This window comes from Notamacropus eugenii, chromosome 2 (genome assembly GCF_028372415.1).
Source record: "Notamacropus eugenii isolate mMacEug1 chromosome 2, mMacEug1.pri_v2, whole genome shotgun sequence".
NCBI classification, from domain to species: Eukaryota; Metazoa; Chordata; class Mammalia; order Diprotodontia; family Macropodidae; genus Notamacropus; species Notamacropus eugenii.
This window is the reverse complement of record NC_092873.1, coordinates 511305234-511332513: the sequence shown is the minus strand read 5'-3', so window position 1 is coordinate 511332513 and position 27280 is coordinate 511305234. Positions and strand designations below refer to the sequence as shown.

Sequence of the window (27280 nt, the reverse complement as noted above, 5' to 3'; positions counted from 1 at the left end):
AAAACTCAAGGTGAGTGGGCATGTTTTAGATGAGGATTCAACAAAGGAGAAGTTTGGGGGGTAGAAAAACCAGGAGAGAGAAGTGTCCCAAAAGCTGAGAGAGAAGAGAATATCCAGGAGAACAAGGTAATCCTCAGTGACATATGAAGTAGAGAGTTCAGAAAGGATCAATTAATCAATCAGTAAACATTTAATAAGTGCCTTCTATGTGTCAGGCATTGTGCTAAGCAATGAAGTTTGAGAGAAGTCCATTGGATTTGGCAATTAGGAAATCACAAGTAACTTTGGAAAGGGCAGTTTTAGTTGAATGATGAAGCCCAAAGTCAGACCCTAGAGAATTTTAAAATGCTCATTTTTAAGTCAGTGAGAAGAATGAAAATGGTGGCCCCTTTTGTAGATGGCTTTCTCAAGCAGTGTATTGTTAATGTATTTTTGCTTAATTTGAAGATCTTTCCCAGCCATTAATAGGCCCATGTGACCTGCTTAAATCACATGGAAGCCTAAATCACATGTGGGGGGATGAGTTTGCTGAGTGGGTGGAACAGGAAGGGTGGAGCAGAGCTGGGAGGAAGTTAGTGAGAGCAGTTAGGGTGGAGGAGAGAGGACTCAGCCAGGCACAGCTAGAGTTGTGAGTGTTTACTTGTGGGAAGGCCCCAGAAGGAGTGGGGGGAAGGCTTGGGAATGGCATCCCCTGCGATGCTAATGTGTATTAACTTCTTGGTTACTATGATGGATTTGGCTCTCTGGTTTTGGGATTTGGCTTTCTGGTTTCTGAATAAATGTTTTTCTTCTGCCTTCTTTATGGAGAGTCTGTTATACTTTGTGATTTGGAACTATGCTGGCACACTCATAGTCTCCATCAGTGCTGTGAATATTGGAGATACAAGCAGTTTAACCAAAAAGGGGAGGAGAGCTATGGCATGATAACCAGTGGGGATTATAGGATCAATGGAGGATATATCTACATGGATATATTTACAGGGAGGAGAAATGGAACCGCTAGATGGGAAGAGCTTGAAGATAAAAGAAAATGGGAATGACAGCCGGAGCAAACTGGTGAAGAAGAGGGGAGAGGATGGAATGAAGGCTGCATACTTGGTTGCTGATGATCTCTTCCCTAAAATGATCCCTAATATTTACCTTACTTTCCATTTATACCGTATATAGCTTAGTTACATGTTACACTGATGCATACCAAAGTAAATAGAACCAGGAGAATGTTGTACACAGTAACAGCAATATTGTCTGATGAAGAATTGGGAAGCAATACAGTCCAATCCCAAAGGACTAATGATGAAGCATACTATCCACCCCCGGAGAAAAAACTGATATTGATTGAATATAGATGGAAGCACGCAACTTTTCACTTTCATTTTTTTTCTTTTATTTGAGTCTTCTTGTATAAAATGACTAATACAGAAATGTTTTACATAATTGCACATGTATAACCTATCTGAGCACTTTCCATCTCAGGAAGGAAGGTGGAGAGGAAGGGATACAACTTAGAACTCAAAAGTTCAAATAAAAGATGTTAAAAAAAAAACTTAAAAAAGAACTAACAGGTTATTGAAGTAATTCTCAAAGAAATAATGGAAAGTATCAACAATCACATAAAAAATGCTCTAAATGACTAATAATAAGGAAAATGCACTGAGGTTCTGCTTCATAGCCATCAGATTGGCAGAGATGACAGAAAAAAATAAAATCTCAGTTGTCAGAGGGGCTGCAGGAGCACAGACTCACTGATGCACAGTGCCTTTCTTCTCGTCATTATTTCCTATTTATTCTCTCTATAGCTTGTTAGTATGTGTTTGTTTGTTTATTGTCTCCCCCATTAGATTGAGAGCAGGAGCTATATTTTGCCTCTTTTAGTATTTCTAGACTTAGCACAATGCCTGGCACATAGCAAATGATTAATAAATGTTTACTGATTGATTATTTTAATATACTAGTATATGTGTTACCTTGGACATGGGCACCTTGGATAGCTTCTCTCTTCCTCTTCGTTTATACAATTAACATTCTGTCTCTCTGTCAAGTCTTCTGGCTCGTAGGTTTCCAAATTTGCTGTAACAGAACACAAAGTGTCTTTTAATTCCTTCATTTAATTTGTTGCACTATTGGTCTCTTTTATTCTTTCTTACGACATGAATTATAGAGACCAAAATTCCATTTGGAACACCTTTTTGTGTGTTGTTTTTATGACATTTTCTGACAGTGACACGATTTTTCTTGAATGACATATACTTTTGGTTGGATTCAAGAAATCAGCATGATAAGTACAAGATTAGGAAGGCATGGTAAGTGGAATTTTTCTGAAAAAGTTCTGAGGATTTTAGTGGACGAGACAAAAGTGTGATATGGTATTCCCTAAACTTAAAGCTAGGTTGCATGAAGAGAGTGTCCAGAATTAGGGAGCTGATATTCACATCAAAAGTAAAGTAATCTTGGAGAACTATAGTTTAAGGACATTGGAAAGCTGTAGAATAACCAAGCAAAAGCCATCAGGATGATAAAGGGCTTCAAGTTCCTGACCTATGAAGACTGATTGAAGGAAATATTGAGAAGAAAGAACTCAGTCAGGCTATGATAGCTGTCTGTGAATAACTGAAAGACTGTAATGTGGAGGAGGGGTCAGATTTGTTCAACTTGGCCCCAGGGAACACAACTAGCAGCAATGAGTGAAATTTGCAAAGGGTCAAATGTAAACTTGATTTAAGGGGGGGAGAATGGTTTAAGGAGAATGGTTTTCCCTGTTAAGAAGTTTTTTTCTTTCCTGGAGGTCTTCATATCCATTCTAAAAGACCAATTTTTCAGGTCTATTCTAATGAGAATATTTTCCCCATAGAGACTGAACTAGATGGACCTCTGAGGTCCCTTTCAGTTCTTAAGTTCTGTGCTTCTGCTGCATACTTGAGAAACAGGAAGACTGTGAACCACAGATTGCTATGATTCTGGGCAATGCTACTGACTCAAGATATTTGGATTTCAATAAGGCTTTTGATAAATTCACTCTTAGTATCCTTATGAAAAAGACAGATATGGGCAAGGTTAACTTAATTCTATAGAGTACGAACTGGTTGAACAAGTAGACCCAAACAGTGGGTAATTAATGGATTGAGGTTCTCTTGGTGCTAGGTCTATAGCAGAGTGTTAGAAGGACTTGTCTTTGGCTGACTTCTATCCAATTACTTGAATAAAGTATGAGTATGATGAATGGTCATCAAATTTGTAAGTGACACAAATCTGGTGGACACCTAGAAGAGAGTTCTCATGTTCCGTTGCTTTCTTCTATCTGTGTCCTTGAATTGTGACTCCCAGAGCCAGATGTGGTCTGACCAGTGCAAATAACAGACCTGGGATCCAAAAAGGTCTCAACAGGTTGGAATGATGAAGCTGAACCTAACACAATGATATTTTATAGGAACATATGTTCCTATAAACCCAACTACCCTTGGGTTCAAAAACTTCTAAGTTGTCCAGACAATATTTTGTATGACATAGACTTGGAGTTGTAATTGCCTGAGCTTCTGACCAAGGTAGCTTCTTGGACAAAGGCAGACTTCCCAATGCCCCCACCCCTACTCCAACAACAATCTGATATTTGTGCCAGGTTGAATAAAGATCAAGAAATCCAAAGAGAAACAGTGACCACCTCCACTCCATAACTGCACCAAAGTCAGACAGAAACTGATGAGCAACATGACAGAAGACTGCCAGTGCCAATGGAAGCAACAAATTCACACCCTGTAGCCACTCAACAGCCCAGTGGAGATAAGTATGACCTGCAAAGGTATATATGTGCACACAAAGAGTGGGGGGAACCTGTGAGAATGTCTCAGGATAGAAACTCACAGAGTGAGCCTTGGAAGTAATAGGAAGCAGCAATGACCAGAGTGGGTAAAGCATCACTCAGCCCAGAACCACTCTGGGTGGAGAGGGAGTAAACTTTTATTAAGTGGCTACTATGTGCCAAGCATTGTGCTAAGTACTTTACAAATGTCTCTTTTGATCCTCACATTAACCCTGCACAACAACCCTGGTAGGTAGGTGCAAATGTCTCTGTTTTACAATTGAGAGAACTGAGTCAGAAGAGGTTAAGTGATTTGCCTAGGGTCACACAGCTAGCAAGTCTCTGAGGCCAGTGAACTCAGGTCTTCCTAACTTCAAGTTCCATGCTCAATCCACTGCACCATATAAGTGATGCTAGGGACTACAGAGTCCTTAGTACTCTGTCTTTAGACACCACTGAGTACCTTAAAAACACATAACTCTGAACCTCAAAAATCCATGAAGGCACAACACCAGAAGGCTGAGATTACCACAGGAACCTGTATGATGTAGGCCAAGACCAAGCAGAACCTATCACCTCACTCCAAAGTGCAGTAGAGGGCAAAGTCTGGTCCTGGAAAAGATTCATGAATGAAATCTGAAAAGATGAATCCACCAAAGAAGAAAACAACTTGTATAAAAAATTATTATACATCTAGAGATCCCCAAAATTCCAACCTGGAAACTAAAATCTCTACCATATGAGAATCAATTAAAGGAACTGGGGAAGAAAACAAATAAAGACTGAAAGCAGAGAATCAGAGAGGAAAATGGAGTTTCCACAAGAACTACATCAATACCTAGAAGAAATGAAGCAAGGAATTTTTTAATTTAAAGAAAAATGCTGCAAGATAAAGGATGGAAAGGGATGTAAATAACTTAGAATAGAAAGCCCATGTAGAGACTCCCTGTTATCTCCTCGTATCGGAACTATTGATATCACCTGCTGGTCGGTCTCCCCACTGCAGTCCAACCTTCACTCAGCTGTCAAAAAGATCTTCTAAAAGCATACTTCTGATCAGTGGCTCCCATTTATATCCAAGATAAAATATTAAATCCTTTGGTATTTAAAGCACTTCACAACCTAGCTCTCTTCTCTCTCTGGGCATTTTCACTGGCTTTTGCCACTGCCATTGCACAGAATGCTCTCTCTTCCTACTGGCTTCCCTGGTGCCTGTTAAAATCTCTTCCACAGGAAGCCTTTCCCAAGCCTCGTAATTCTAGTCCTATTCCTTCTGTTTCAAAATTATCTTTTATATATCTTGGTTGTCCATAGTTGTTTGCAAGTTGTTTCCCCCATTAGACTGTGAGCTTCTTGACAACAGGAACTGTCTTTTACCTTTCTTCCTATTCTCAGTTCTTATCACTATACTTGGCACATAGTAGTAGACACTTAATCAATATTTATTGACCAACTAACATGAGCCAGCAAGAAATAAAACACAATCAATGATAAAATAGAAGAAAATGTGAGATGGCTGATATCAAAAACAACAAACCTGGAAAACAGGTGTAGGGGAGAAAATTTAAGAAATACTAGGTTCCTGCAAAACCATAATAAAATTTCTTGATATATCAAGAGCTCATAAATGAAAATGATTTAGATCTATTAGAACCAGATAACAAAAGGAAGATTGATAACTTCCTGAATGAAACCCCAAAAGGAAAAGCCCTGCAAATGTAATAGTCAACATTCAGAACTTCTATATTTAAAAAAATGATTGCAAGAATTCAGAAAGAATTCAAGTACCAAGGAACCATAGCCAGTATCACACAAAACCTGGAAACTTTTCTTGTGCATGAGGGGAAGAAAAGGGAGTAGACTTTTATATAGTATTTATTATGTGCCAGGGAGTGTACTAAGTATAACTTAGATCAAGTGACTTACCCAGGGTCACATAGCTAGTTAAGTGTCTGAGGCCAAATCTGAACTTAAGTTTTCTGGATTCCAGGTCTAGTAATTTCTCTACTATACTACCTAGCTGTCTCTGAGACAGTTTTTCCTCTATGAGAAGAGAGCTTGGAATGCAATATTCCAAATGGCAAAAGATAGATTTACACTATAAAGCTGAATACAATCATTTAGGGGGGAAAATTGAATCTTTAATAGAATGGAGAACTTTCAAGCATTTTTGATGGAAAGATTGGAGCTGAGTAGGAACTTGGACATACAAATTCAAGAGACAAAAGAAATCCAGAAAGACAAATGTATTTGAGCAATTTCAGGTGGAGTTATATGTTGATATGGTGGTTACTTTCCAACATGGGGAGAAAAACATCAGTGTTGCATCAGAACCTTAATGCATCTGAATGGTATGGAAGGAGCTAAAACCAGGTCTTAGTGGTGAATTGTTTCTACTGGGAGGGCTTTAATAAGGGAAAAGAGAAGAAAGCTTAAAAGAAATACATTAGAATAGAAATGAGGAAGAAGAGAGTGGAACTTGTTCCTTCTCATAATCATAGTGGGTGGGAAAAAGTAGACAAGTAATGGCAAGGGTGAAAGGGGCATCAAATGAATCTCACTAAACTGAAATGGGCAAATGAGGACAGAGCACATATACACACAAAAATCTGGTGGAGAAAATTTTCAAACTCATTAGCAGCAGCAAGTCAGGATGGGGGGAGTAGGTAAAAGGCAATGAGTGGTCACAAGCAAAATAAAGATCATGATCCTGAAAAGGGAATTAAAAGAATAAGACCCTAAGGGGGTGCCCATTCATCAGGGAATTATTGAACAAATTTTGGTATGTGAATGCAATGGAATATTATTGTGTCCTAAGAAAGGAAAAAAGAAAATTTCAGAGAATCTTGGGTAGTAGTATGAACTGATGCAGAGAGAAGTAAGCAGAATCTGGGGAAAAATTTATATATACAAGGACAACATTGTAAAGAAAAGCAAATTGGAAAAATTTATGAACCTTGATCAGTACAAGGACCAGCCATGTCTCCAAAGGAGCTATGATGAAGCATCTCCTGACATAGAAATGATAGTCTCAAGATAGAGAGATATACATTTTTAGACATGACTCTGTGACTTCATTTTGCTTAACTATACTCATTTGTCAAATGCACTTTTTTCTCTTGATTTTTAAATGGGGGGGTGGGGAACAGAACTGGGGAGGAGAAAGGAAGTTACCATTGTTACCAATGGAAAAAAAAGGCTATTGAAACATTTTTAAAAGACACCAAAGAAAACAGCAAAAACATAGAAGGAAGCACAGACAAGTGGTACAACTTTGAAAATAACATGTGGAATTTATTATATCCTTTTTTTAAAGCAAGAAGTAAAAACTCAAAAGTTATGGTTTCATATGCAATCTTTTTTGTGTTCTATTTTGTATATGGAAATACTCTTTTTTGATGTTTAAATTAATAATTTAAAAAAATTAAAGTTCTAATGGTTTGTTAGTCACTAGAGTGAGATGTGATGATCCCAAAAGAGAGAAATGATAAACTCATTGCTTTCTACCCTTGTTAGGAACATTGTGTTCAATACCTGCTGGACACTGACAATCTGGAGTGCGTCCTGAAGACGGTAACCAAAACTGGAGGAAACTAGAAACCCGGCTATATGGAAATTGATTAAAGGAACTGAGTAAGAGAAGGCTGGAAAGGGAGAAGTAGGGGGGGAAGTAGACACGAAAGCTGTCTTTAAACCTTTGAAAGTCTGTCTTACAGAAGAGGAATCTTGTTCTGCTTGGCCCCCGGGGAAAGAACTAGAAGCAGAGGGAGAAAGTTGCAAAAAGGCAAAATTTTTTGGCTCCAAGTAAGGAAAATCTTAGTCATTGGATGGAGCCATCTCAAAGCAGAAAGAACTGCCTCATAATACAGGATGCAGGGTGTTCCCCATCACTAAAACTGAAGCAGGAGCTTTGCAGCAATGTTGTAAAGGTGATTTCATGTTTAAGGTAAGGGTTGGAGTAGATGGCCAATGAGCACTCTTTCAGATAGGAAAATTTATAATTTTATTATTCTTAATATAAGTGACTGATTCTTTTGTTTTCTCAGAGAACAAGTCTCCCACTGAATATTAATAAAATGAATAGTGTTGGCATTCTGATAGCATTTCCCCCCACCAAACTCTGCACTTGCTTATACCTTGCTTATTTTCTAGGTGTTTCAGGTGTAGAGGTCTTATCTCCTTGAGTAGGCTGTTAGCTCCTTGGGGCCAGGGATGCTCTATGCCATTTTATTTGTATTTCCCATAGTGCTGTAATGCAACAGTTCCTTAATTATCATTGAATTAAATGCCCTTTCTTTCTGTGGCATCAGGTCATCCCTAATTTGTGCTACTTTGATCAATATTTATCCAAGCACACCCTTCATCTATATAGTTTAATAGAATTTTGAATAGCAGGAAAGAGTCTTAGAGATAATCTAGACTAAAACTCATTTTATAGATTTGTAAACTAAGGTCCAGGGAAATTAAATATTTGCCCAGTGTTACATAGGGAATAAGTAGCAGAGCTTGAATTTGGATCTTAGTTTGGGCTCAATTCTTTTTCCTGTGCACTAAATTGCTTCTATGTATAAATTAATAACCTGTTGGATAATCAAAATTCAAGCAAATTTAGGTCAACAAATATTTATTTGATGATCTGCTAACCATACCCTCTAAAATGACTAAAAACTTCACTTGCCACATTTTCATCTTAAAAAAAAGTGAAAGCTATTATGTTCATCTTCCCTGAAGCCTTTCCTGATCCTCTCAGTCATTAATGATCTTTCCCTCCTCAAATTGACCAATAGAAGGACTGTGCTGGGTTTTTTTAATTCTTGAAACCCCAGCACCTAGGACAGTGTCCAAAACTTATTGAATTAAAGTGAATATACATACAAGAACCTTTACCCTAGACCACTTTAGGCTTTAGAACTGTGAAATCTAATAACCTCTCCTGGATCATACTTAGGAATTAGAAGTTTAAATTTTAATGAACTCCTTTTCCCAATGTATAATTCCTGTTAAAGTCTCCCTAAAGCAGATAGAGTATATAGAATATATACATATATACATAAATAGGCAGCCCAACACACTTAGAAAATTCTGTAACTCATTATTGTGAGGATGCTGTACTTTGAGTTTGCTGACATGAAAAATTACTTTCATAGCAAAAAAATTTTTTTTTATTATTGTTCAATTTGATTTCAACCCTGACTGTAATGTCAATACATAAAATATTATTACTTCTATCTCACTTTTTGAGGTAAAGCCAATTAGTGTATATGATGAATCACTGCTACTTTATAACTGTAATATCCCCCAGGTTCTAGAACTCTTTTCTCCTGAGTTATATTTGCATCTAGTTGATTCACTAAATTGAATTACCTATAATTGCTAAAATTTCCAAATAGTACAGAATGTCTTCCAGTGATGAGGCTGATGGGAGAATTGAAACCTCAGCCCCAGCACTTGGTTTTATTTACACCACAATGCTAAACTGTAGCCCATCTTCTGGACATTGTCACATTAGAAATTTTTCAGACTCTTTAACATAGATTCTGATCATAGTTAGAGTTCATACGATTTGGAAGAAAAGAATTAGAGATAATCAAAACTGAAAAGAATTTAATCCAACCCCCTCATTTTAATAGAAGAGGAAATGAGGCCCAAGGGATGTACAGTGATCTGTTCAAGGTCATTTTCATGGCCCCAGGGACCAGAGTCTGGCTTGGTAATTTCCCTTTCCTCATCAACATGTAAGGTTTTCTTTCTCAAAAGTCTTGAGAAGAAGATAGGAATCTTGCAAACTCCTGGCAAATTTCATACACATACATACATGCACATATATATACCCACAAGTGTATATATGAGTATTTATTATATACACATATACATATTAAATACTATATTTGTATATCTGGTCACTTCCTGCATTTTCAGTTTAATTGAGATAGTTCTCAAGGGAAATTTTTTTTTTTGGTCAAATGTCAAAATGTCAAATAGTCTCCTTATTCTATGGGATGAGGTGTTTTTTAAACCTATATTTTGAGTTGATTTTTCCTGAAATAGTTCATTATATCACTGGGCAAGAGTAGTCTCATGCTTAACCTTTTGTTTCACTTAAATATATTTAATCTCCAATTTACTTATACTGAGTATTAGAACTCTGTCCTTGATAATCATTAAAATTAACCTTACATCTTTCCTCAATTCATTTCTCTTATTAATAGATGAAAAATTATATCACTACAAAAAATTGCTAGATTTTCATCTTGGTATTTAGAGACAGAATATTTTCCTTAGAAAGCACTCATGTTTAAAATTATTTTCCCCTGCTGAACAGCCAAAAGCTTCATTTACTGACTTACCCCGAGGGTATGGTGCAAGATCTTCCATCTTTCTGATGAACCGAAAGTACTTTGGGGGGGGGGGGCATTTTATTGTGAAACAATTACAATTTTTTTGCTACTTACTTTTCATGTAAGTACAATTTTTGCATTCTACTTGTAATAAATGCACCCAGAAGCCTTTTAGAAATAGATGCACTTTTTGTAATTAGAAAATTAAAAGCTTCATAAATAAGCCAGTGATTGAAAAAATAAAACAAAACAAAACATTGAGTCATATGGTGATCATTGACCTACAGCATAACTTGGTTTTACTGTTATTTTTCACTAGTCTTTGTTATTGCCACGTTTAGCTTTTGGCTGTAGTTTATTCATAGTATCCCTCTAGGTACAAGGAACAATTTTCTCCTCTTTTTGTTGCCTTAGTGCAAGGTCATGATTTTTTATTTTTTGTTTTTAGTAGAGACAGAAAAGTTTGGACATCCATTGGTAGTTTACAGCTAGCACAGTGCTTTGCTGATTGCCCTGGTCAGCCAGCCTATGATCCATTTTGTACTTATTGGCATCATGCCCACCCCAATCCTACATTTATCAGCCCTAAGGGTTAGTATCCAATGTGGCTACCCATCTCTCTGCCATCTGAACATGGTTCTGAGTTAGTCACTGATATGTTGTAGGAGTATCTCTTATCTGCATATAAACTCTGTCATAAACACACTTTTCCCATATAACAATAAACAATCACTGGCCTTCATAACTGTTCCCTTAGCTGAAAATTAAAAATATACATTTATATATATCCAGATGAAAATGACAGAAAACTTCACTGAAAACTGGGAAATTAAAAATACCTAGAAATTAATTTTTAAATATTATTTCCTATTATTATATGATTAAAAAGATGTTGATTCCCTTCTCCCCCTTTTTAATGTTTTTGTGACTTGTTTGGTTCTTGTTTTTGGATTTCATTCACAATGGCAAATGACCCATCATGATTAATTAATATTAAAGGACATTTTATGCTAATATTAGACACCCCATGTGAAAAGATCCACTTTCCTTATTATTCTTTTCACTGTATTTTTAAAAACTAAAATATTATTGTATTAAGTGGTCATTGCCTTTTACATATATTTCTCACAAGGAGCATTTTGAAACAATAGTCAGGCTAGAACTAGAAACACTGTCACATCAGCTGTGGTCTCTGGTTTATATTCTTTAATTCACATTACTTTCATTACCTTCTTTAGGGTTATTAGGAGACAAACACTTTTATTTTTTGATACAAAGGATTCTTAGATTTTTTACTTTTCCTCTTTCACATGATTTTATGTGACTCATTACTAACAATCTAGCATACCTCACAATTCAGTAGTTACAAAGTACCACAGTATTCATATGTAATGTCTTCAATACTACCATGACATTTTTGCAAAAGCTTACAAATTATTATTCTTGTAATTACCATTTTTTTTTTGCTTACCAAATTTTGAAGATTAGCTTGAAGATAGCTAGTGAGCCCCTTTCAATCTATTTTTACTGAAAAGGCCAAGTGAAAAGTTTAGTAAATTGAAAAACATTAACTTCTGACAGCAAACAAGATGGGCTTCCAAAAAAAAAATGGTTTCCTCATTTTCCTTGGGATTTCCAATTGGAAAGGGGAGGAAAAAATTGTTATCTAAGAATTTATTGTACCTATACACACACAGACCATCTAGAAGAGCTTACACTACTTGGAAAAAATAGATAAAATAGCATATCTAGCTAACACCACTCGAGCCCTTTAAATCAGTTTAAGTTCAAGAACCTGACAAAGTGAGGCAAATACTCGGTAAACCTTGAAGGGCTTTAGAAATGGAAATTATTCTTATCTATTATTTAATCTTCTTTACTTTGATCAGAAAGGAAAACTAACTTGTGTATGGGGAAAAGTTTCTATCACTATAGAAAAAACCATAATTTGGCAGCTCAAAAGCAATGTTGAATTAGATTGGTAAATTTTAAAAATATATATAATATATGCATATACATAAATAATTCTTTTGATCTTTTCTTGGATTTACCAAAGGAGAGGTTTGTTGTTTTTTTTTTTAAATGAATGAAAGAGCAGTAAATAGTTCTATTGTGTCTTCTGCTCACATCCATTGCCTACTTTTAGACTGAAGGGATACATGGGAGCTTTTGGAACTAGTGAGGGGAATTAGCAATTAAAAAATGATCATCTGAAATACAGTTCCAATAAGAAAGGTATATTATAGCAGATGTTCAACTTCAGAGGGGATGATTTGCTTTTAAAAATATATATATGTATAAAATACTGCTTTGGCTTTTATGGCATTTTCATCTCTTCTCATTTCTCTACAGATCTTAATAAATTAATTTTCTATTACCCTTGTATGGCAAAAATTATAAGTCATATCCTGATTTGAGAAGTTAATAAATAGCAAATGACTTTTCCAAAGATCAGAGATGAAATTTACTGTTCTTACTCCTATGTCTAATCTTTTAGCATATGTTATGCTCTTGAATATTTCAGAAAAATTTTGTATAATTTATATTAAACATATTAGTTTGTGAGTTGCTATACTCTAAAGTTCGTAGTGAATTTTCCCCTATGTAATGTTTATGAAAATAACACCAGGCACTATGTGCTTCCCTCTACCCCACAGAGGCCCACTGTAGACTTTAAACCAAAGTGATAACTACTTTTCCCCATAAATAAATATGCCTTTAAAGTTAGAATAATGTTTATACATAATAGAAACTGACATCTGTAGGGTCAAGAATTTTTTATAAAGCTGGAAAACATGCTTCCCTTAGATATTTTGCTTGTTCATTACTTTCAGTGTGGAGACAAGAAAATAGAGAATTATGAAGGCTCACATTAATCAGTAGTTTTTATGGTTATGTAAGCAGAGACAGAAGCAAAAAATAATTGATACTAGAGAAGCTAAAATAATGTGCTATAAAATCATCATTATTTTATTTAAAATATATTAAATAACTGTACTTGCATTTTTAAAAAGATAAATTTCTTTGTGTCTTCAGCTGTGTTTTATACTGTTAGTTATTATCTCTCATTTAAAATTTAGACACCATTGTATCCTGCATTTTTTACTTGAGTATTGATAAGTATTGTTAATCATTAATAAGCTACAGTTGCTTAATTTAATAATTTGTTCCCATGTGATAATATTGTTGTTATACTTGAGGTGATTTCATTGCATCTCAAAGCAGCAGAAAACCACAATATATTTATTCATTTTTAGGTCATTTCTTCTAGGCATGTCTGAGGCTAATAAGTTCCTTCCAACCTGCTCAGTGTTATGACAAAAATTGAAATGCATGTTTTTAAAAATGTTTCAAATGGTCCTTTTGGGTGGTTTGGTTTGAAGTTCCTGAGTGGGCAGTGAAGACATTCGCAAAGATGCTGCTTGGGGAGCTGGGGCCCTTTTTAATACAAGTGCCTTAAGGCAAGGACCGCAGCCCATGAACTGGGCCCAAGTGGCTCTTGAAGCAGTTTGAGACTGTCGCTCAGGGAGTCACTATTACAGTCTACACAGAAATGATCCAAAGGATGGGCTAATTCTTGCTACACACTCGTGTGAACTCCTTGGGCCGCTCCGAGGCCCCTCTCCCAGGGAGTGCCTGAGCTTAGGCTCTGGACAGTCCTGGTTGTCAGCCTGCTTCTTCGGGGGAGGGGAGGAGGGCGTGTTTTATTGTGGGCTCAGATGCAGAAGTTGATTCAACATCTAAATTAAAATTTAAGTCTTGAAAAAGCTTGGCCTCATCACTAAGCAGATTACTGAAATGGCAGAGAAGTCCCAGTGCTTGCTAAGGCTTCGAGGGGCAAGGGAGACTGTCTGTCCCCTAAGGTTTCTCTTCCAAGTCCCTTGGGTGTTGACGGAACACTGAGGAAAGAAAGGACAGACTTGGCTCACCCTCTGGCCTCCCCAGATCTATCCAGGAGAGCGGAATCTATTCTTCAAATGCCAATGTGTTAAGTGTTACGGGGGTTGGGGGATTAGCAGCATTTTAGTTAACTTTGTCAATGACATGCCTTAAAATCCTGGCTAATAATTTCTCCTCTGAAGCAAATTGACCAACAGGGCTAACGGAGCAGAGAAATGGAGCTGGAATAAGGATTGGCGGCTTGTACTTCCTCCCCCAAAGAACTGATATTTTTGGCTGACAGTGGGTTTTTAGGAGGTGGGGGCGGGCGAGGGCGGCCGGGGTGGAGGGGGGGGGGGGCGGCTGTCGACGGAGTTGTTGCCCTGGCCTGTCCTAAAACTCTTGCTCGGGTGAGGCGGAGGGGAAAAAAGAAGGACCTAAATGGATGTAAAGCACCAGGAGGGCCGAGGTGGCTTTGCTGACTCTCTCTCTCTCCCTCTTTGCCCGCAATCTGTCTGTCCCTCTGCACGCCTCAGAAGCCATTTTACACGCTGGGCTCCTCTACGAGCTCCGCTTGGGCTTTCGCAGGTGCCGAGCCGGCTGTGGGGGCGGCGGCGGCCGCCGCTGCGGTTCTCCTTTGCCCCGGAGATAGGGACGATACCGCTGGGCAGAGGCTGGGAAGACGAGGGGAGCCCGGAAGCCCCCAGAGCCCGCTCCCCGGCACCTGAGGCTCGCAGCCCGGCCTGAGAAGTCTGCCCCGCCTGGTGCTCAGACCACGTCCAGCTCCGGGGTCAGCGTGCCTGCCGCTGGGGGAGCGTGGACGACTCATTCTTCATTGGGGGGGGGGGGGGGGGCTTTTCAGATAGAAAACAGCACTACTACCACCGCCCAAAGCACTGACAGATTATTCCCCTCTGTCCTCTTGGCTCTGAGTTCCACGGATGCTCGGGGACGGGCCTCTTCCATTCGATTCAACAAACATTTATTAAGCGCCACCGATTTGTCAGGCGCAGTTCGTGTGCCTATGCTTAACCTAGGCGGTAGGGGTGGGAAATGAGTCCCGTAGGCTGGTGCGGGGCAGCCCTGCCCAGGTGCCTTCCAACAGTCGCCTTCCCTCGATCGCTGGCCCGTCGGTCCCTGGAGTTCTCGGGGACCGAGGGCACCGAGCGGCTCCCCGGGGCTCGGCTCCACCGGGTGCGCAGCTCCCTGCGGCTGACCTTCTCCCCCGAGTTCCCTCCCCCTCCTATGGGCCAGCTCACCTCGATGGGGACCCGGGACAAGCCCGCCCTCCTGCCCCCCCAGCCCACCCCCCCGTCGGCCCCGTCGCCTCTCTCGCTTCTCCCACGCTGCTCTCCAGCCTCCTTCAGCCCGGAGGCCCAAGGTCATAGCCACGATCCTGCTGGATCGCCGCCGGGCCGAACCCCCTCCCTCGTCTGCCCCCCCATCCCGAGAACAAGGAGCCTGGCCTGGCGGGAGGGGGAGTTAGGGGGGAGGTAGGGAGATGCTGGCCCCTGAAAGCCGGTCCCTGGGCGCCTGGCGGCCGCAGCCAGGAAACGCCTGCCCCGCTCTCGCCGCTCCCCCCTCCCCCCGCCCCCCGCAGGCCCCGCACAGACTCACTGCGAGGGCGCCTCCAAGGTTACCGGGGGGTTGGGGGGAGAGGCTTCGGTCACTCAGCCCCGCCGCCGCTGCCGCTGCTGGTGCTGGGGGATGAGACTGAGGGAGACTGGGGGTCCGAGTCGGGGGCAGAAAAGCAGAAGTCCCCGCGCAAAGGCAGCTCTCTCCAAAGGGCGGCGGGCTAAGAGGAGCCCCGAGACTGGGAACAGGGGAGGCCAGGCTGGGAAAGAGGGACGGAGGGAGCGAGCCGGGGGTGGGGGAAAAGGGGAGGAAGCCGCGGTCTCCCCCATCTCTGCCTCCTCCCGCTAGCCCAAGGCGCCCGGAGAGCCGGGGTCAGGCGAGGTCCCTGCAGGGGGGCCGGGGGGCGGGGGCGGGGGCAGAGGCAGCGCCTGTTGCCCCCCCTCAGCCCCACGACCCGCGGGAGCCAGGCAGCGGGGCCGGGGTGGGGGTGGGGGGAGACGAGCCTAGCAGGCAGCCCAGCCTTCGGAGGAAACTGAGTAAATTAAAGGAGCTGTTATTTCAGGCGCGGAAATTTAAAAATATTTGGACAGGAAGAGAAAAGAAAAGAAACCGTAGCAAGGAGGAGGAGGAGGAGGAGGAAAAAAAAACAGCCCTACTATAGCTAACGGTTTTGAAAGTCCTCCACACCCCCTCTTCTCCTCCTCTCTTCCCCTCTCTTTCCCCCCCTCTCTCCCTCCCCCCCGCACCCCCCCGCAAAGCAGGCTGCCTCTCTTCACCCGGAGGGAGGGGGGGGGGGGAGAATTGAAGAGAAGGAGAGAGGCCGAGAGCCTGGGGAGGGAGAGAAGGAGCTCCGGACTCCCAAGTCGACCCTGCCTAAGTCCGGGCCTAGAAACGATCCCCAAGAAGGAAGCTCTTAGGCCCTGGGTTCGAATCCTGACTTTGCCACTTGCTTTGCCATTTACTAGCTATTTGACCTCCGGGAAGTTCCTTCTGTCCTCTGCGCCTCAGTTTCCTCCTCTATAAAGGCAGGGTTTGGTTAGATTATCTCCAAAGTTCCTTACAACTCCAAGTCTATGATCTTCAACCAACCGGCTTCTAGGAAAGGTCAAAGGCCGGGCTGGGCTCTGATTTAGGGGTAGAGGAGTGTGTCCCTTCCCCTGTCTAGCTTGAGAATTATTCTGACCTAGAACCAAGGGCTCCCCATGCTTCCTCCCTGGCCCCAGCTCTCTCCTCGGTCCTGGTCGCCCTCCTTCCATTCCGGGCAGCAAAGCAAGCTGTGGTTGCGGCTGATTATCCTCATTCAGCTCGGTGGTCAGTCTTGTGGTGGATAATTTCTACCTGGTCTCAAAGATGAGGGAATCTCTCTGTGCTGGGAGAGGACAGAACCGACCTAGCTCCTTCCTGCTTCTTCCCCAGCAGGTTTATTTCGAACCGCATCGGGGAAATGGACAAGATCCCAAAGCTCATTCCTTCCTTCCCTCAGGACTCCTTCCCTGCGGCTTTCTACTCCTCCACCTCGTGCGCCGAATCTCCTTCGGAAATGAGGCGCCCAGGAGGGAATACCTGGAAGCTGAAGCGAACCTGTCCCCCTTGGGGTTTTGACCACTCTGGCCCAAGTGGTTAAAGGTAACGGCTGTTTCCCACCGCTCAGCTCACGCACCACTGGGTCCATTGGAGGGACCAGAGATGCTTTTGTGATTATCCCAGGCATATTCTGGCCCTGGAGGGATCTGAAGCTGAAAAGCCTTGTCTTTGGCTTCCTACATAGCTCTTCTCCGGAGCCTTTCATTCATCTCACCCCCAGTCCCGGGTTATCATCCCCAGCCCCGGCCTCTGCCAGAGATCCAGCTGGCCCTCAAACGCTCCAGGCTGTCCCCTCCCTTCCAGTTCCATCCTGCAGCTCCGGGCAGTGGAGAGCAGCTGGATTCCCGCCCACCCTGCTCCCTCGGTACGATGTTCAGTCTTTCTTACACGTTGCAGTATTTTCACTGCCCGAATAATGCATCTTATCGTGTCTTCTGAACGATCGAATCATGGCTTCTCTTACTTCCTACAGAAGACCACACCAGTCATTTCTAAAATACTGAGATGAGCAAAGTGATTTCCGTACAAAGCAGCAGGGTAATGTAGCGATTTCAAATGTCAGCTTCAGGCTGTTGAAGAAAAACAGTTCCCTTCACACTCCCCCCACCCTTCCAAACATTGAGTTTCCACCACCTGAATTCAAACCAGTGGCATGAGGACCCTGGGTTGGGCCTAGCTGAAGCTTGGAAAATTTGCCTGGGAGTTATGTTTTGGATCTTTAAGAAGTGAGGAGGGGAAGGAGGCAATTTTGCAGTATGAAAAACCTAGCTGCTGGAGGGGAAAACATCCAGAAAAATCCATTAATTTCTATTTTAAATTGAGAATGGTCCTTCATTACTAGATGATTACCTACTATTAGAAAGGCTTAGTTTGAATTCTTAACCATTTTCTTTAGCTTAGAAAATAAGTGGCTCATTCAAACGCTGTCAATTTGCTCAGATAGAAATAGTCCAAGAGAGTGTGATTTGTATTCTGGATATCTGTTCTTAAGAGCAAAGACCAATGATGCTTTAGCCCTATAAAATCATGATCCAATTCCAATTCTGTGTCGGTCTGTTCATTTGAGGTGTGTGTGTGTGTGTGTGTGTGTGTGTGTGTGTGTGTGTATGTGTGTAGGGTGTAAGTCACTATTACTTTAATTTAACTTGGTGGGGTATTAGAAGTGACCTACTTTGACTTGGCTGAGCATATAGAGAGTCGGATGGAGCTGATTGCTTTAAGACAGTGTCTTGGGTTGCTGGGTCAGAATGATTAAAAACTTTCTCCTTGTGATTTTTACACTCATGGATAATCAGTGACTCAGACCTGCTCTCAGCTCCAACTGTATTTAGGAAGCCATCTAGCAGAATAGTGCTTGTGGTTTATTGAAATTTAACATATTTTTCAGGGGAGAGGGAAGATGAACTTCATTCCACTGGGGGAAGGAGGGGAATTTTCCTCAAAGACCATCCTTCTGCTTAGGTGAATGCTCCTGCTAGGATCGGGACAATTTGTATCTAATAATGAGGAGTTTCACAGACAGCTCTTCTGAACTTCAGGGAGAGTGAGAAGCCAACCCCAGGCAAACAAACATGCTCTGGCCAGCAGCATAGGTTTATTTCCTAAAGAAAAGTAGCCTTTGTTATCAGTCAGTTTCTTTCTTTAGCACAGAGCCAGGCACACAGAAAGTGCTTAATAAATGCTTGTTGTTTTGCCTTTTATGAAAATAAAACAGAAACCTCAGCACAAAGAGAGTGACATGTATGGAGTTCCCTCCATTTACAATTGCAATTAGAGAATAATTTCGAGAATGGTTTAATATGTAGCTGAACTTCCTGCTAGAAGGCAGCATCTGGACACGTATTCAGTGCTTATCCAACATTTTGAAGTTTGCTGAAACTGAGGACCATCCGGGGCTGGCCTCTTTCTTAGTGGACATGCAGTGCAACCTTTGGAAACTAAACTCCTTGAAATCTATTTCACTCTGAGAAGTGATTTTTAAAGTGAAAAAAAGAACAGACTGCTTGTAAAAAGATTGCAGGGATTTTCTATAGCTACAATATATCTTTTTATCACTTCTTTGTATCAGAGTCTCGTCCTTGACCCCATAACAACTAATTCTGTCTTGAAGAGAATCCCAGAAAAATTATCACAAACTTATGGGAAACAGTTTCGGGGGATTCTCCACTGGACACAGTGGCCACCCCCCACGTTCTTTGGGGGGGAAAGGAGGAGGTTAGAAAGTGCTGAACTGGACATAGAATAGAGAGGTGGAAAGGGGTATAAACTGCATTTGGGTCTAGAAGAAACCCAGGCTTGAGGATTCTGACTGCTTCCACCTGTCTCTTGATCAAATCACTTCCCCTCTTGGGGCTTCACTTTCTTCTTCTGTAAAAGGAGAATGAAGGCCTACACGACCTTCCAACTCAGAAACCCCTTCCAGCTCTAAACTCTATGTATAATAGACCACTGGACTCTTCCCTGGGCCTCTCCTCATCTGTAAAATGAGAGGGTTGCACAGAGATGATTTATAAAGTCCTTGCCAGTTCTAGGGCCTGTGATTCTATTTGAACAGAATCCACCGAATAAACTCTCACACAGTCTGAATAAAGCCTTTCTGGGTACAGTCATAGCAGAGAGGAGAGAAAGTGTGAATAGAGGAAGAAGTCACCGAAAACATTTGTCCCATTTAAAAAGAGTTTTAATTAGGCAAAAGAAGCATCAGGACATAGATAGACTCTTTGAAAACGAAGTTGCGCAGGAGGGGGAATAGGCAAGGGGACCAGAGGGGTTAGGGAGGTGAGGGCTGAGGGGGGTTGAGTCTGGAAATTGAGGAAGAAGGAAATTCTACATTCCAGAGACCAAAGCAGTTTTGCAAGCAGATATTAGGTCTCTGGGGGCAGGAGGGAGGTGTTTGCAAGGCGAATTGGAAGCCTTTTTAAATATATTCATAAATCTTTCGTTAAGAATCCCACCTCCGTAGTTTGAGGCTTTGACTATTTGCTTAAAAGGCAGTGGGAGAGCGCAGTAATCCCCAGCACGCACGCAAACAGTCAGACTGGGCAGCCGAACACAGAGGGAAGGTGCGGCGCGGGGGCAGCCGTCGGCCTGGCCTTGGGACTTCTAGGGTGGCTCGGTCGAGGCGGCTGGGGCCGAAGCGGCGGGCGCCGCGCCGCCTGGGACCGGGGCCGCGTCGTCGGGCCGGCCGGCCTCCAGAAGTCGTACCACGGCGTCCCGGCGGTAGAGACGGGCCACGTCGCAAGCGGTGTCGCCCTGGTGGTTCCGGTGGTCCACTCTGCAGGCTGTGTGTCGGAGCAGGAACTCCACAACTGGCAGGTGGCCCTCGCGGGCCGCCAGGTGCAACGGCAGGTTGCCCTCGCTGTCCTCCACGTTCACGTCGGCCTGGAACTCCAGTAGAGTCTGTAAGGTGTCCAGAAAGCCGGCCCGGGCAGCATCGTGCAGGACCGCGAAGCCCGTGCGGTCCTTCAGGTCCGGATTGGCACCGCGCAATAGAAGTCTCCGCGCGATCTCAGGGTTTCCGAGCTTCATCACCTGGGAACGACAGAAAGACAGGCGGTGGGCTCCTTCAAGATTCCTGCCAAGCCATCGGTCTGGCTGGGCTCTCTTACTTCACCCAAGGCGGTGGCATTAGGTGATCAGGGCTATTAATTGTTACTGAAAATACTGATGAGAGCAATAAAGTGTCATTATGATTGCTGGCATGTGAGGGGTGGAAGGGTTGAAGAGAGGGAAAACTGAGCACGCGGAATGTACTGCCAGAGGAAGGGAGAAAAATCGTGGGTGGTGGACTCTGCTAGGTGCCAAGGATTTTGCACCCCTAAATCCTACCATCCCAGTTTTGCACCTTGACATTTCCTAGCTGGGGGACTTTCCATTTCTGACCCTATTTTCTCGTCCGTAAAATGGACGGAACCATACTTGTATCACCCTTTAGGGCCGTTGTGGGCTACATGCTTCATAAATCTTCAAATGCCATTGAAATGGAAGTTATTGTGATATTATTTTGAAAAGTCCTACAATTGAATGACTGATAGAAGAACTTCAGCAGACTGCAAATACAATAGCAAATTTATCACAGCTAAAATCTTTGCAGCCTGGGCTGGGGACCAAAAATTAGCTGAATAATTTCAAAGAGAAATTATTTCTTGATTTTTAGAGAGATGAATTAAAATACACTGATGGAATCTAGTATTAAAAACAGGATCACTGAGAAATTCTGCACTAGAGGATGGCTAAGGTCCCTTCCAGCTCTCAATCCAGAATACTTAAGAATTGTGTAATTTCCATTTCATTAAGCTTACGAAATGAAAGAGATTGTGGGACTGATTATTGTAAGTAAAGAATGTCAATCTTTATTCTTGTTCAAGCTGAAAAAATTGCATCTGGTGATACACAAAAGGGGTGACATTTTCTGGGCCCCAGGAGTAAAAACAGCCATTTGGGTGACTTCCTTAAACAACAAAATAAGTGCTCACAGTATTAGGCTTCGTTCCATCACCCAATATTAGAATATATTGGGTTTGTTGTTGTTTCTTTAATCCAGAATGATCTAATTTTCTTAACCTCTAATTTCCAAAATAAAAGCATAGCTCAGAGAACAAGCAGTTTTGATTTCTTTTTCCATTTTATATCGACCAATCACTTTACAGTGAGTAAAAAGATGCATCTTATACTTAGAAACCTCCATTCCCAAAGAAAGTGTAAATGATGGTTGAGACATTCACTAATTTAGGAGGCTTCCTCCCTTTCGATTATATATACCAACTAAACCAAACCAAACTAAAACAGAGTCCGTGTGTGTTTGTGTTTGAGAGGAAACTACAGGCTGTCTCACCAATGTTCTTTTACATAATACAAATACAGACATTCACTACTGGTCATTTTTACAAAGTGCTGCTTGTTTTCCAAAGTTCTAACTGACCACTTGAGTTTCAAATGAGTGATTTGAAAAGAAAAGATGAGATTACTGTCTACTTTGAGTCCCTGTGTGCCTAGAACTATTGTTTTCTCTTCTTATATAACCACTTGGTGGTCCTTTCTCTGCTTTCCCTTAGTACTAATAGTCCAGGCATCTCCAATAGCTATTGTCAATTACTTCTAATGTTTTACATCAAAATTAAGGCTCAATAATTAGCATTTGCCCACAAATGGCTCATTTTGCAAATTTCCACAGACATATGCTAGGTATCTATTGTTGTGTATGAACCTCCTTCACTGTACTAAGAAGGCCTACATCCAGTGGCCCTCATTAGTAGTGTTCTAAAGTCACATCATGTTGGATTGCATCATACAAAATATAAAATATAGATTCTTGGTTCTAGAAAATAGAGTCTCTCACTGATAAGCTAGAAAATGTCAACATGTGGAAAAATCTTTATTACATTCAGGTAGACAAGTAAGTATTGTATTTCTATTTATAATCTGTTGAAAAACACCCCCGAAATTGATCTCCTTCTGAAAAGGAGCATTCTTTTGATTAGCAATAATCCCTAATTAACTAATGGTGGTAAAAATATATTAAAGATGCAAAATGTTAAGCCAGTGCTTACTGAAGAAAGTCTGCCATTAACCTTTTCCTTAACACAACACTGTTGTCTGTTTTACTTTCTTCAGGAGGCAAAGATTAAAATCGGGCACAAGGCTATTGATTTTTTTAAAAAAATAAGTTCTCTGAAATAACATTTTGAGTCATAAAACCTGACCTAACACCTTCTGGTGATCACGAGGGTATTTGAAGTTTGAGTCAGTGTTCAGAAGAGGAGGCATGAGGAGACACAGACACCTTAGAGCTTTGAAGAGTAAATCTGCAACTCAGGCCTTGCCATTAATATCCCAATTTGGAAATCAACATTCAGAAGGGGGGAAAAAGTTACTGCAATTAAATTAAGTTAGTGTAATTGTGGAAGGAAATTTTCCATCTCCCCTCAGCAAACAATAGTAATATTGGAAACTGCTGAGAGAAAGTTCTCTCGAGTTATATCACCACTCACCCTTTCAAGATTATACATACTGAAAATAAATCTACATTCTCTTCTCTTTCTGGAGTTTTTGTTTTGGGGGGGAGTAAGTGTGTGTCATTAAATCAGTTAAGATTAAACTTCAATAAGTGAGCGTTAGTATCCTGATTAGTATGGTTAATGTAAACAAAATTGTATGCTTATGTAAAAACTGACCCCAAAATAGGTCCCTGAAAGATTTAACAGTAAAATACACCCTGTATTACTGTAAAGACCCAGAGTTTGGCTAGTCGTTTTTTGAATAAAATTCAAGCGCCCCTTTCCCTTCTGGGCTTTCTATAATATTTAGATTTTCAACAGAAATCTTTTTAATCTATTCAGCGTGTGGCATTTTGAGGATCCTACCTTTCTGTGGAGCAGAATTAGAAGAAAAAAATCAGGACAATCGTATCTCCTTTCCCTCAATCTCTCTGAAATCACAAACAGGAAAGATTTTTCGTGTCCATGCATAAGCTCAGTGAAAACTAAGTATTTTTTGTAAGGTCCTGGATCCCGATTTTCAGCTTACATACATACATGGACTCCATCTGCCAACAGCTATCTCCTGCCACTTAAATTCTTAATTTCTGTATCTGAAAGCAAACACTCCAAACCCCCAAAAGACTAGGGCTCAAGTGTAGCATTTCGGAACCTAGATTGTTAGAACATCAGAAGAAATACAGGGACTATTTTAGAAAACGTTTATGCCTTTTGTCTCTTTTCATCCACATCGTGATATTGTTCAGGGAAGTGGAGGGGGAAAACACCACACCACCATTCTATCAGGTAGAACAAATAGTTGGCACTTGGGCGCATTTCGGCTGTTGTCTGTAAATTTAAGGAACGGGCGGGCGCTCAGCCTCTGGCCGAGCGGCAAAGTCGCCTTTCCCCCCGGGTTGCCTTGTGAATGGGCGGGTGGCAGGCAGCTCGGCGGCGGCGGCGGCGGCGGCGGCTGCGGCTGCGGCGGCGATTGCAGCCGCGTTAACTGTGAAATGGACATCGCGCCCCAGGGCTGGGAGCGGGGGGCTGGGGGCTGCTGGGCGGGAGACGAAGCCCTCGCAGCTCCCCAAAGGGCAGTCTCCTGGAAGACAGGAGCCGAGAAAGTGGACCTGGGAGGCAGTTATTAGGGAAAAACAGACCAAATCACTCCTAACTGTGTGTTACTTCAGATAATCATCATTGAGACGTGTTTACAGAACGGCTTCGAGCAACCTCAGCGCTGGAAGGACTCCTGGAGAGCACCCCCCAACCCCGACCCCCAAAAGCCCCCCGAAAACGAGGCGAGACCTGCCACCTCCCTGAAATCGACTAGGTTATTGGCTTTGGCGAGTTTATTCCAAGTACGTCATTGGGGGGAGTTGGATCGACTTAAAGTTGAGATCTAAAATATGGCAACCGGCTCCGTCTCAAAAAAGAGTGGGATTGGGGACCCCGGCCAGCTCCCTGGCTGTAGCTCCCCCAGCCCTGTTCCCGGAGGGACGCAGCCTCGGGGACCTGTTTCCCCCACCTCTCGGGATACCAACCTGCAGCGCCGTCCTTCCAAATCCATTTTCTGCATTGGCGCTCACATTATTTTGCAACAAATTAGTGAGTTGCTCTAGGTCGCCCCTGGCAGCTGCGGACGCCAGCTCGTTCCCCAAAGGCTCGGCCATTCTTTAGGGTCCTGACGATCGGGAAAAGATGCGTTAGTCGGGTTCCCCCCCTGCTCCTAACCAGGCTGCATGGTGGCATCGGAGCCTGACAGAAGGGCTGGGATGGTTAATCTTCGGGAGTGAGCTCGGTGTAGTAAATACTAGTAAGATCTGCCTGCCAAGAGCCCGCCCCTCGATTCACACGTGATTATTCAGCAAAACGGAGCTATTGGAGGGGGGCTTTGCTCCTCGCTCTCTCTCTCTCTTAACCCCTAGGAAGAATTCCGCGGATGTCGACCCAGAGACACCCAGGCACATCCAGCCTTGTGAGCTGCTGGCAACTGCGTGACTGGAAGCTAGGCGGGCAGCTGTCATACGTGTTCCATATATGTAGAGACATGGCCCAAAGCAGCTACGAGTCCGGAGACCCAGGGGGCTAAAGCAGAGCAGTAATCATCTGAGAACCGGAGAGGAAACTGAAAAGGAGACAGGGAGGGAAAGAAAGAGAGAAAGAAAAACATCCACAACCCACCCTTTTTCACAGCGACGACTTGAGCCTCAGAAGCTGCTTCGGCGGCGGCGGCGGCGGCGGCGGCGGTTCGGGCTCCAACTCCTGCTCCAGGGCAAAGCGGCGGGACTGGCACTCCATCCATAAGGGGCACCAAGCCCGGGCCGACGGGGGAGACCAGGCGGATGCCGAAGCGCTCACTCCCAAGGGGTTAATGCAAAGCAAAGTTGGAGGGTTCCAGGGCCAAGAGCCTGGCGGCCCCCAAGGCTTCCCTCCGGGGCTCGGTGCGTCCGTCCTTTGGCAGCCCGAGGGGGCTCCCGAGGCGCTAGGGGCAGGCTCCGCAGCCCGCCGAGAGTGCAGTCACAGTCCAGCCGAGCCTCCCGGGCTGGGGGCGTAGGGCGCCGCGCGGTACCCGGGGGCGCCCCGGCTGCCTTTCGCAGGGTACCGGCCGCCTCATCGTGTCGGACTGGGGCGAAGGGCTACGGGACAGTCTCTCGTAGTCTTAGGCTGTTGGACGAATCTGGACGAGAGAGGACGGGTCGGGACTTGGGCTCTGGAGCCTCGCAGCTTCCCTCTTCGAGAGCCTGGGCCGCCGGCCGCCACTTCCCGCCTACCGCCGGGCCCGCGAGCTCCCCGGCCTCCCAATGCTGAGGCCCATCGAGGCTTCCTCTGGCCGTCGAGGAGCCAGGAGACGCTGGGTACGTCCGGCTGGCACGCCCGCCTCCAACCCCGGTCGCAGCCCTGGTCCTTTCGCTCTCTCGGGGCCTGGGTGGCCTTTGGCTGCCCAGCTCGGGCTCCGGCTCCGGCTCCGGCTCCGGCTCTAACTCCGGCTCCGACTCTAGCTCCGGCTCCAGCTCCCGCCTGGCTTGCCTTGGCTCGGCTGAGCCCTGGGCCGGGCCCGACCCCAGGTCCGGGTCCCCGATGCTTCACCACTCGCGGTGACAGCTCGCTCCTGCTTCCCCCGGCCCGGACAGTTACTGCCGCTCCCCGGCGTGCGCTGTCCCCGCTCCCCGGTCCACTCGGCCGGGTCGGGCAGCTTCGCTCGGCTCCTTGGAGAAAGGAGCCGCGCTCAGCTTGCCCGCCGCCGCTGCCGCTGCCGCCTGCAGAGTCGGGGCCGGTTTCGTCTTTTTTTTTTCCGACCTCATCAGCTTTTTTTGAAATGAAAAAAAATTGAGCGCTTTTTGAGTTGAAAAACCCGCCCCCATTTTAACGGCACAGTTTTAAGGAGGCTCCGCCGAGTTAGGGAGCCCCGGGAGCGGGAAGGCCCGGGCACCGCCCACGCCCCGCCCCCGGCTCGGTGCTCACCGCCCCCTTCCCTCCCGTCCTCCCAACCCCCCTTCCTTGGCCAGAGGCAGCCGCGTCGCCCTGCTGCCCCGCCGGCCCGGCGGCCAGGCCCAGCTGGAAGCTCTGTTAGCCGTGCCGCTGTGCGGCGTGGAGCTGCGCGGGGATGGGGAAACAGAGCTGGGCCAGGCGCGGCTCTGGGCCGTGCAGGGATGGGCAGTTTGGATGGACAGCTCTGGGTTCTGCTGAGCTTGGCGGGGCAGGGCACCGGCGGCCCCGGCCCCCTCCTGCGGGCTCTCCAGCAGAACCCTGGCATCGCCCGAGCAGCCACGGGGGTGGGGTGGCGATGGAGAGGGATGACAAAGGGACCGGAAGAGTCCCTCGGGGCGCCAGAGGTCTTCGGCCCTGCAGCTAGGTTGGGGATGGCGGCCCAAGCGACCCGGTAGGGTTGGGCTGGAGTAGTAGGTCCGGCCGGCCCCTGGGCCCCCTGCCGCCCCTCTCAAGCCCTCGAGGCAGCCGGGGCTCCCCTGGGGAGAACGACGGGCGGTAGAGGGTTCAATCAAGGCTACCTCACTCCTCTTCCCCAGAGGAGCTGGGTAGTGCCAGCCCCGCACCTGCCCCGACAGCTCGCAGGAGGGCAGCGAGAAAGCAGGGTAGGATGGGCGAATAACGCGGGTTCCTAGTGAGACAAGCGT

General features: G+C 44.2%; 1 protein-coding gene and 2 long non-coding RNA genes across 8 annotated transcripts in view; 1 reads left to right on the top strand and 2 right to left on the bottom strand.

Moving 5' to 3' along the window:
- Positions 1-16052, bottom strand: part of LOC140530121 (uncharacterized) — a 73457-nt gene extending 57405 nt beyond the window's left edge. For 3 of the 5 annotated variants that reach the window (XR_011975804.1, XR_011975803.1, XR_011975805.1), the window contains exons 1-2: positions 15628-16052; positions 1965-2067 (exon numbers count right to left, since the gene is read on the bottom strand). This is a non-coding gene — a long non-coding RNA (uncharacterized lncRNA). The remainder of the gene's footprint in view (positions 1-1964; positions 2068-15627) is intronic. The other 2 variants (XR_011975807.1, XR_011975806.1) reach the window with 1 other exon arrangement.
- A 17-nt stretch (positions 16053-16069) lies between these two features.
- Positions 16070-18210, top strand: LOC140530122 (uncharacterized). Its single transcript, XR_011975808.1, has 2 exons — positions 16070-17211; positions 17354-18210. It is a non-coding gene; the product is annotated as an uncharacterized lncRNA (long non-coding RNA).
- Positions 18211-19827: 1617 nt separating this feature from the next.
- CDKN2C (cyclin dependent kinase inhibitor 2C) lies at positions 19828-26398 on the bottom strand. 2 transcript variants are annotated; one of them, XM_072649401.1, is made up of 3 exons: positions 25329-26398; positions 24689-24828; positions 19828-20700 (listed from the first exon to the last, which is right to left on the bottom strand). In XM_072649401.1, exons 2-3 carry the CDS (start codon positions 24815-24817, stop codon positions 20272-20274), a joined length of 558 nt encoding a protein of 185 aa, XP_072505502.1. In that variant the 5' UTR covers positions 24818-24828; positions 25329-26398; the 3' UTR covers positions 19828-20271. The 2 variants fall into 2 exon arrangements, with proteins under 2 accessions (XP_072505502.1, XP_072505500.1); XM_072649399.1 differs by lacking the exon at positions 25329-26398 and having other exon boundaries at positions 24689-25292.
- Positions 26399-27280: the final 882 nt, after the last annotated feature.